We start from the raw sequence: 9752 nt of genomic DNA, 5'->3' as shown, positions 1-9752 counted from the left end.
GAATAGTCATGAGTGGCATGGAATGTGCAAGAAAATTGGCCCATTTTTGGAGAAATTCTCTGCTCAGGTGGTTTGGGAGTTCACCCCGAACAACTACAGACTCTGATACAAAGTGACAGAATATTTGCAAGGAGATGCTGTGTCAGCTGCAGAGATGAGCAACTTACTGCAGTATGTTGGGCCCTGGCTACTCTTTATTGCACACGGGGGGTCAGTGGAGAGCACCCTCAGGGGAGAAGGAGGAGGAAACAGCAACAGCCCCATGGCCACAGCAGCTGCAGCTGAGCCTGGGAACAGCCTGTGCTGGGAGCAGCCACCCCTGCACGCAAGAAGGAATGCAAGACAAAATCAGTTCACTTAGTGAGGGATGGCAGAACAGGGCCCTCAGAACAGGGGGAGGAGGCAGGGCCAGAGAAAAATCACCTGGTCCATGTTCCCAGGTAAGCTGTGAGATGTGTGAAAAGGTTCCAGCCGCCACTTAGGTGAGCCCCTGGTGACCTGGCTACTCCAGTGCTGGGATATCCTGGCCCGTGATACGGAAGGGGATGGTAGTGAAGCCAAGCAACTGGGATCCTTGTCATGGGATGTGAACATTGACAAGGGCATTGGGAAGAGGACAAAAACTCAGGCTCTGAAGGCAACTCTTGTCAAGTGTGAGGGAAAGGCATTGTCTCAAGGATCATCCAGTAGTGCATTGAGGCATGTGGAACACCATGGAGCAAGGTACCCAGTATCTTGAAGAGAATTAGTGGTGCTGGAGGCTGAGTCTACTACAGGGATTTAAATAACAAAGTCCCCTTTATGCCCAGATGTCCGGTGTACACAGTCCTTGTGGCACAAGTTTGTACAGAGCCATTGTCGTACGCCAACTCACTGTCAAGTAAATTGGCAGAGGGAGCTGTCTGGTATCGTCTGTTGGTTGGAAGGGGGTCTTCCATGTGAATCTTTTATTTTCTTGTACCCCTTGTCATTAATATTGTTGCTGTTACTGTTCATTTTCTTATAGCCAGTAAATTATTCTTATCTCAACCTGAGATCTTTATCTTTTGTGCCTCCTCTCCATCCTGCCACTGAGGGAAGGGAGAAAGGAAAGCAAGGGAGCGAGAGAATGGGCATGGTTTGGAGGGTCTCAGTGGGGGCACTGAACAGGAGAGTACCATTCCTAAACCAGAACAGATCCCAGTGCCCAAGCCCTCCACACCCCCAGTGCCCCCAATGCCCCTCCGGTCCCTGAGCCCACAGTGTCCCCAGTGTCCACTGATTAGGGCTCCCAGTCCGTGTGGTGCCCAGTGCTTCTGGCTCCCCGTTCTCCTGTTACCCAGTGTTTCCAGTACCCAGTATTCTCAGTGCACAGTGACAGGACTCCAGCTCCAGTATCAGGACCACAGCTCCTAGTACTACACACCAGTACTGGTACCCCAGGCCCCAGTATCAGGACCCCAGCTCCAGTATCAGCACCCCAGTCCCCGGCCCCCTTGTGCAGCCCAGGACCACCTCCCAGCCCCAGCCTGGCCCCGTCTCTGTTGCCAGCCCCACTGAGGTGGTAACCGGAGCTCTGATAGCAGCTGCAGCTGTGGTTACACCATCAATAATTGAGTGGCAGCAGGGCTCCACACAGGACTGCCTGCCTCTGCCTGCCTGGAGTGTGGGGACAGGTAGGTGCCACCCCCATTGCCCTATCCTGTCACTGTGGCTGGGCACCCCCAACAGCTCAGGGTGTGGGGAGCAGGATGTGGGGAGTACGGTGTGAGGTACAGAATATGAGGGATGGCAGCAGCAAAGCAGGACCAAGGGCGGGTGTAAGGGGTTGTGTTGAACAAGGCCCCTCACAGCAGCACAATCCACTGGGATGCCTGCCCAGCCAACTCCAATATCTGGACCCTGGCAGGTGGGTCCCCAGCACTCCCCAGCCCTGGCACAGGGATCTCCACAGCATCCTGGGGTGCCCCAGCCCTGCAGGACTGGAGCCCAGGGAGAGGTACTTCCAGGGGGTGCACAGCACAGCACAGCCAAATCATAGCATGAGTGGGAGCTGTGAGGCTGGCACCCTGGGAGGACACCCTACCACAGCATCCCCTGTGAGGGGATAGATTTGCCTCATTACAGTTTAAGAGCTCACAATGCTTCAATGATCTCTGCACAGGGGAGATTTTCAAAGCCTGGGCTCAAGGTTATGCTACTGATAGTGGACACAAAGCGTGCAGAACTTCCCATTTGGCAGAACTCCCAAGATAAGTACGAAACTAACAAAGACAACTCAGCAACTGTGCAAAAAGCACAGCCTCGCTCGCTTGCGATGGTGTCTCCGGCGATTGCCCTGGCCTTCCTCCCCTTCATTGTCACCCTGCTGATCCGGTACCGGCACTACCTGGTGCTGCTGTACCGGGCAGTGCTGGTGGCCTGGCTGCGGGACCGGCTCACCGGCACCTCGCGGGAGCAGCGTGCCTTCCAGTACGTGCTGGCCCATGCCATCCCTGGGGACCCCCACCACATCCTCCAGACCTTCGATGAGTGGTGCTACCACTGTGAGCACCTCAGCTGTGTGGGGCCTGACAAAGGTGAGTGCCACCCTTGCTTGTCCACACTACACAGGGCATGGCACTGGGCATGGCCATGGCATCACTGACATGGCCGTGGCACTGCCAGCATGGCCACAGCACCACTGGCACGGCCAAGACACCACTGACATGGCTGTGATAGTGTTGCTGTGATCACAGCACCATTAGCATGGCAGTGGCATTGTTGATATAGCCACAGTATTATTAGCATTGATTGTGGCACCAGTGACATGGCCACTGCACTGCCAGCACAGCCCTGGCACTGTTGGAACAGGTATGGCATTGGCATTTTTGGCACGGCTCTCCTCTATCCCTCTGGGCCCTGGGAAATGGTTGACACCTTTGCCCTGCCCAGGGCTGGGGTGGCACAGCACAGATTGGGTGCTGAGAGGCACATGCCACATCAGGGCGGATCGTGGAGCGGGTGCTGTTGGAACGGGCACCACTGCGGGTGCTGGAGCTGGGCACATACTGTGGCTATGGCACCGTGCTGCTGGCACAGGGGCTGCCCCCAGGCGCCCGCCTCTACACCATCGAGGGCAACCCCCAACACGCTGCCGTGGCTGAGAAGGTCATCCGCCTGGCCGGCTTCAGCGAGCAGACGGTGAGCACCCAGGCACTGGGACAAAGCCCAGCTCTGCATGGGAAACCAGGGAGGAGATGGGTGGGGGTCCTTTGCTGCTCCGGCAGGGACTGTGGCACCTGCTGGGTAGTGTATGCGGGAAGAGAAAGATCCTGTTCCATGTGGACCTCTCACCACCCTGTGAAGCAGGGTGGTGGGTAGGCACCCAGATACCCTGGCCCAGTGGCTGAGGGTGATGCAGCACAGGTGGAGCTGATTGTGGGCCTCTCGGAGGAGGTGATACCCCGCCTGCGGGAGAAGCATGGCCTGATGAACGCCAACTTGGTCTTCATGGATCACTGGAAACGCAGCTACCTGCGGGATCTACGGCTGCTGGAGAGCCACCAGCTGCTGGCTGAGGGGGCCACCATCCTGGCTGATAACGTCCTCTTCCCTGGGGCACCCCACTTCCTGCAGTACGCAAAGACCTGCGGCAAGTACCACTGCAAAGTGCACCGCGCCAGCCTGGAGTACTTCCGCGCCATTCCTGATGGCATTGCCGAGCTCCGCTACACCGGCACCCACTGAGCAGGCACCTCCTGCCTCGTGGTGCCACAGTCACCATGGCACTGCCAGGTCCCCAGCCCCTGCCTGGGCTTCAACACGGGCTCTGCACGAAATGCACTGGCTGCTGTGGTCTGTGATGGGGCACAGTGGATCATGAGGGGCTCATTCCCTGTAGTGCTCCTGCCTGCACGGCACAGGGAGCTGTACCAGGCACACCAGTAGATGCTGGGGAGCAGCTCTGCACTTGCCTGGGTGGTCCCTCCTGCCTGCCCTGGTGGCCTCAGACACCAGATTTGGGGTTTTCTTGAAAACCAAGTTTATTAGAAAAAATGTGTCAGTTCCAATATGCCATGTGGCAGTCTGCCCTCTGGCTCCCTGGGGGGCTTCCCTCTGAACCTCCTGCCCCACTCAGCACCCATGGCAGAAGGAGCTTCACTGAACTGTCCCCCAGAGCTGTGGGGGGCAAACGCTCTCCCCCAGCCTCTGGTTTGATGTGGTTGTGGCAGAATCAGATCATCCACTGGTCCTGATCCTGCTCTGTCCCCTCCATGTCCACCTGGGAAAGAAAGAGGTTTGAGATCTCCCCCAGAGCAAGAACTTAATAGAGGGCATGAAGGAGAGAAGACAACCCCTGGAGCTCATGCTCAGGGTCCCACACACTTCATATTCCCTGCTTTGGGGTCTCACACTATTTACCTCATTGATCTCCCCATCATCAGGAGACTCATTATAATCATTCATCTCATCCATATCCTGCATGTCCTCATCATCTTCTGAGTCCTCTTCACTGTCTTCATCATCTTCATCATCCTCCTCCTCCTCCTCATCATAGTGCTGTGGACACAACAGCTCCAGCAACTCCATCTGCCCCTCAAGCCCTGTGGCAACCCACCACCTCCCTGTCCACACACCCACCTCGGACGCTGGCTTTCCTATGGGCACCAAATTGTTGTCCTTCTCAGCAATGCTCTGGAGCTGGGGAAGGGAGAGAGGGGGGTGAGCACTCCAACAGCTCCATGATACCCCAGCAAACAGGCCCTTCTGGCTCAGCTGCAGGCTTTCGTCACTGACTGACCATGCCTATTTCCAGCCCCAGTCCTGCTGCCTCCCTGGCATCCCCAAGCCAAGTAGGGAAGAGCAGCTTTAACGCCCTGCCTGAACACCCTGGCACCATGCAGGGCAATCCCAATGACACTCTGGTGCTGAGAGGAGTCGAGGTGTCCCCAAGTGTGGCATCAGAAGCCCAAACACAAAGCTTACGTGTTTCTTTATCAAAAAATAACTGAATTTGGGACATCTGACCAGCCAGACAAACACCACCACAGCAGATAATTAAAGCTCAATTAAAATATGTCAGCACCTCCCACCCAGAGGGACTTGGAACCTCTTCTACGTGCTGGGGGTTTAATTGGTTTAAACTTTATTATTTAATTATAAAAACTTAATTACTGTGGGGTTTTTTTAAACTTTAATCAAATAGATGTTCTTCCCCCCATACTCAGGGGCACTGCAGCACCAAACCACGCTCATAGCACAAACACTTGTCAGTTACCAGGATCAGAAATCGCTCCTCGCCTCCCTCGGGAAATTAGTTCATTAATTATTTGGGAGCTAGAGCAGGAGCCTCGGTTCAGCAGCATCTTATTAATTAACCCCCACACAGTAAACGGGGAGCTCCGGTAGCAGCCCGCAAGGAGCCAGTGTGACACACGGATGACGGACACGAGTGTAGCGGTGCCCGAGCCGGCAGCACCGGCACAAGACGCTGAAACGCGGGCACAGTCGGTGAACACCCGGGGGGAGCCCCGAGACACCCGCGAACCCCCACCCCGGACACTGGCTCGTTGCTGCAGAGAGGACCGCGGCCGTGCCCGCTGAAGGAGCAGGGGCCACTTCCCCAGCGCCGAACCCGTTCCCGGCCTCCTGACACCCGGCCCCGCGGCCTCACGTCTCCCCCCCATCCCGGTGCCCACCCAGGCCTGGTGCTGCTGCTCCTGCTGCTGCAGCTCGGTCTCGTCAACGCACGGCCGGTCGAGGTTGAACCAGAGGGACTCGGTGAGGCGGGGCAGGAGTGAGGGGAACAGCGTGGACATGGCGGGAGCACCGGGAACAGCGCCAGGCCGGCGCCAGCCGCCCAGCCGGAAGTGGAGGCCGACCCGGAACCAGTTACAGCGCACGGAGCATGCGCAGAGGGAGGGCAGCCCCCACAAGGGGGAGAATGAGTGGGACGCGGCCTATGGCGCCGTCTGGGGGCGGGGCGCCGTCTGATTGACAGGCGGTGGGCTGGCCCCGCTCCGAGTGTGGGGCCGCTGTGGCGGCCCGGGCGTACTTGAGCAGCCCCGAGTTATCTGCGACCCCAGTCAGGGGGTATTTGTGATCCCCACGGAATATCTGTGCCCCCCTTGGGGTATTTGTGACCAAGGTGGGTATGTGAGCCCCACAGGTACCAATGACTCCGGTGAGGAGGTATCTGTGATGCTGATGGGGTATCTGCTCCTTTGGGGGCAACTGTCATCCATGGCTGGGGGTATCTGTCACCTGTGAGGGCGGTATCTTCCCCCCTCCTCAGAGCATCTGTGATCCCCGAGGCACGTCTGGCCCCCCATCACGTGTGACCTTGGAAGTATCTGTCCCTTGCAGGGTATCTTCCCTCCCTGTCCCTGTCCGTGTCCCGTCCCGTCCCCCCCCCCCCCCCCGCCGCGAGGGAGGCATGTCACACTCTGGAGTGTTTCTGTCCCTCCCGAGCCACAGTGACTGCTCTCCTGCAGGGTACCTGCTCCCCCTTCCATGGGGCATCTGTGGTCCCTGGAGCACCTGTAATTCAGTAAGGGGTACTTGCCTCTACCCTGTGGCCATCTGTGACCCCACGGGGAGTACCGGTCCCTGCCAGCAACATCTCTTACCCACTGCGGTGTTCCCCCAAGTCACTCACAGGGGACCCTGTGGTGTTGAGGGTCCAGGTCCTGCCCCTTGTGCTGGTGTCAGGGAGTCAGGCCACCTCCCACGGGAGGGAAGGAAAAACAGCCATAAGTGGATTTTGGCTGGTGCTGGCCCCAGCGCGGCGCCAGGAGGATGAATCCCAGCTGCATGTGGGGCTGATGAGGGGCCAGGATGGGCACGACTGTCAATGCAAGACACAGTGGGGAGCCGGGGCGGGGTGCACTGTCTCCTCCGTGCCCTCAGTGCTGCCCAATCCGCTGCATTCCCACGTCCCGTGATCAGTGGCTACGGGTTGTGCGGCACCACGACCTTTGAGATGAGCTGTGCTCGTCCCATGGCACCTGGAGCCCAGCTGCCCCCCAGGTAAGAGCTCTGGGCCTCTGGCACCCCCAGGTAAGATCCCTGACCCCACTGTCAGTGGTCGTGGGCAGTGATCATGTGCTGCCGCACTTCCACATGCACAGCAGGGGACTTTGTCCCTGCTGTCACCACATCTCAGTGCTGCCGTCCTGACCTGCTGTCGCCCTGGCAGAGCAATGGCAGCGGTGTTGGCTCTGCTGGTGGCCTGGCCAGCTGCCACTGTGGCAGTGACGGCAAAAGGGGGCTCGCTGCTCAACGTCTGCATGGATGCCAAGCACCATAAAACAGAGCCTGGCCCTGAGGGGCAGCTCTATGGGCAGGTACGGTCCTCATCCACTGCACCAGCACCCACTGGTGTCACTTGCTGTGGGGTCACCAGGTGGAGGCTGGGGGGGCTCTGTGCCCCAACATGAATTCCATCACCCAGTGTCACCCACCCATGGGCACTGGCGCTTTCCCTGGACCTGCAGCAGGTCCCAGCTGAGACCTGGTGGGTCCTGATGGGTCCCAGCTGAGCCCCGGCTGCCCCGGTGCAGTGTGTTCTCTGGAAGGACAATGCCTGCTGCACTGCCAACACCACTTTGGAAGCTCACCGGGACCAGTCCTACCTGTACAACTTCAACTGGGACCACTGTGGGGCCATGCCAGAGAAGTGCAAGCGCCACTTCATCCAGGACACATGTCTCTATGAGTGTTCCCCTAACCTGGGGCCGTGGATTGACCAGGTAGGTACAGACCCTGCCCTCACCCACCCACCAGGATCCCTGGGGTGAACTGGGGAAACTGGGGGCCCTGCAGGCAGACACGAGCTGGCGGAAGGAGCGGATCCGGGATGTGCCACTGTGCCAGGAGGACTGTGAGCAGTGGTGGGAGGATTGCCAGGATGCTGTCACCTGCAAGGTCAACTGGCACAAGGGCTGGAACTGGACTACAGGTGAGTGGGGGTTGCAGGGTATCCCCCCATTATGGCTCGACCCTCCTGTGGGTCTCCAGTCACCCTCCATCTTGCTGCAGGGGAGGTTGTGTCCACCCTCTCTGGTGGCTGTGAGTGGGTCTGGGGCTGTACGGGTCCCAATGGGATGGGGGTGGCAGCCAGGTGGGAGTCCCCCTGTGCATGAGAGCGGGTCAGGGGGTGTGAGGGTCCTCATGGGGTGTGAGGGTAATGCAGTGTGAGACCCTGTGCCACCTTGAGGTTAACTCTCTTCCCCAGCAATGCCAGTAGGGCCCATTGGAACAACACCCATTTCCCAAAGCCCTTCACCCACTTCACCCCCTGCCCACCCCCAGGCACCAACCAGTGTCCCAAAGGTGCCATGTGCCAGAAGTTCAAGTTTGTGTTCCCCACGGCGGCTGCACTCTGCGAGCAGGTCTGGTCTGGCTCCTACCGCTACACATCCCATCACCGTGGCAGTGGTCACTGCATCCAGATGTGGTTTGACCCCACGCAGGGGAACCCCAATGTTGCTGTCGCCCAATATTATGCCTATGGCGATGCTCCCCCAAAGTCCCGTCTCTCTATCCTGCTGTCCCTGCTGCCCCTCACCCTACTGGCCCTGCTCTGAGCAGGAGGGGCTGCAGGCAGGAGCAGGCAGTAGGTGGTCAGGGGGGTCTCCAGGCTGCCTTGTGCCTCCCCGTGGCATGTCCCTAAGCTGTGTCCCCCCTCACCCCGAGGCATGTGGCTCATGAATAAATGCTCCTGCCCTGCTTGGTCTTGGGGTGTTGTGTGATGGTTGTGGGGGTCAATAGGAGGGTTGAGGGACCTGGGGGTGTCTGCTTGTCCATCTTGCTTCTGGTGGGGTGATGAAGCAGACATCACTCCTATTCATTTGTACCAACCAACCTGGCTACCCAGCACTGCCTCCCCCAAACCACTGTACAAGCACAGGGCTGCCTGCCACTAGTGCCCAGGAGGATGGGATCGATGAATATGTCCAAACACCTGACATGGCTCCAGGACCCCGGGCGTCACTGACACCCTGGGGTGCACAGGATGAGACTGGGAAAATTATGGGGAAAAAGGGGAGGATATCCCGGGGAGCCTGAGGTGGGAGCATGGTAGTCAAGGGAGTTCCACCAGCCTGGAGCCCACCCCAGTTGTCCCTATTCCCCCCACATGCTCCGTGTTACCAGCTGTGGGGTGGCACCGTCCCGATCCCTGGCCCATGGAGAAGTCCCCGGTTTTGGTGGCGAAACCGGGTCGCGCCCCCCACTTCTTCAGCGCCCGGCCCCAGCCCTGCCCCACCGCGGCCCCAGCCCTGCTCCACCGCGGCCCCCCTTTCCCCAGTGCCCGGTTCCCCGGTACCTTTACACTGCCGGCGCCTTCATACCACCGTGTACCCCGCTCTTCCCTTCGGTATGCCCCGGGCGCTCCCCTGGTGCCCATATCTCTCCAAGTGCTTTCCCCCTCCCAGGTGCTCCCGGCCCCAGTGCTCTTCATCCTCCCCGTGCTCCCCACTGCTGCTGCCGCTACCCGCTGTTCTCCGCCCCTCGGTGCCGCTGCCCCTCGATCAGACCCCCCGATGCCCCCCTGAACATCCTACTCACGGCCCCTGATCTGCCCCGGTGCCTCTCGAGTGCGCCCCCCAGGACCCCACCAACGTTCCCCGGTTACCTCACTGGTGCTCCCCCAAGCTCCCCCCAGCTGCTCTCCCAGGATGCCCCCGGGTCCCCCCCGGTGCCCCTCTCGACTCCCGCGGGTCCCCTCCCGCGATCGCCTCTCACGGTGGCCACCCCCGGATCTCTCCCCGTGGGCCTCCGGGTACCTC

General features: G+C 59.4%; 3 protein-coding genes across 5 annotated transcripts; 2 read left to right on the top strand and 1 right to left on the bottom strand.

The window, feature by feature from the left end:
• Positions 1 to 2278: 2278 nt before the first annotated feature.
• TOMT (transmembrane O-methyltransferase) lies at positions 2279 to 3758 on the top strand. The gene is given in 3 exon segments (XM_059873777.1): positions 2279 to 2558; positions 2966 to 3228; positions 3331 to 3758. Coding segments are annotated over 3 exon segments (903 nt in total). The 5' UTR covers positions 2279 to 2296; the 3' UTR covers positions 3709 to 3758.
• A 228-nt stretch (positions 3759 to 3986) lies between these two features.
• ANAPC15 (anaphase promoting complex subunit 15) lies at positions 3987 to 5856 on the bottom strand. The gene is made up of 4 exons (XM_059873767.1): positions 5661 to 5856; positions 4603 to 4662; positions 4384 to 4521; positions 3987 to 4243 (listed from the first exon to the last, which is right to left on the bottom strand). Exons 1-4 carry the CDS (start codon positions 5778 to 5780, stop codon positions 4196 to 4198), a joined length of 366 nt encoding a protein of 121 aa, XP_059729750.1. The 5' UTR covers positions 5781 to 5856; the 3' UTR covers positions 3987 to 4195.
• A 112-nt stretch (positions 5857 to 5968) lies between these two features.
• On the top strand, positions 5969 to 8698 carry LOC132341730 (folate receptor gamma-like). 3 transcript variants are annotated; one of them, XM_059873752.1, is made up of 6 exons: positions 5969 to 6109; positions 6910 to 6990; positions 7160 to 7307; positions 7524 to 7712; positions 7786 to 7921; positions 8275 to 8698. In XM_059873752.1, the coding sequence occupies exons 2-6, from the start codon at positions 6944 to 6946 to the stop codon at positions 8547 to 8549; spliced, it is 795 nt and encodes a 264-aa protein (XP_059729735.1). In that variant the 5' UTR covers positions 5969 to 6109; positions 6910 to 6943; the 3' UTR covers positions 8550 to 8698. The 3 variants fall into 3 exon arrangements, with proteins under 3 accessions (XP_059729735.1, XP_059729729.1, XP_059729724.1); XM_059873746.1 differs by having other exon boundaries at positions 5970 to 6109; positions 6871 to 6990; XM_059873741.1 differs by lacking the exon at positions 5969 to 6109 and having other exon boundaries at positions 6463 to 6990.
• Positions 8699 to 9752: the final 1054 nt, after the last annotated feature.

Source organism: Haemorhous mexicanus, chromosome 2 (genome assembly GCF_027477595.1).
Source record: "Haemorhous mexicanus isolate bHaeMex1 chromosome 2, bHaeMex1.pri, whole genome shotgun sequence".
Lineage (NCBI taxonomy): Eukaryota > Metazoa > Chordata > Aves > Passeriformes > Fringillidae > Haemorhous > Haemorhous mexicanus.
The sequence above is the reverse complement of the archived record's forward strand: the minus strand, read 5'-3'. Positions and strand labels throughout refer to the sequence as shown.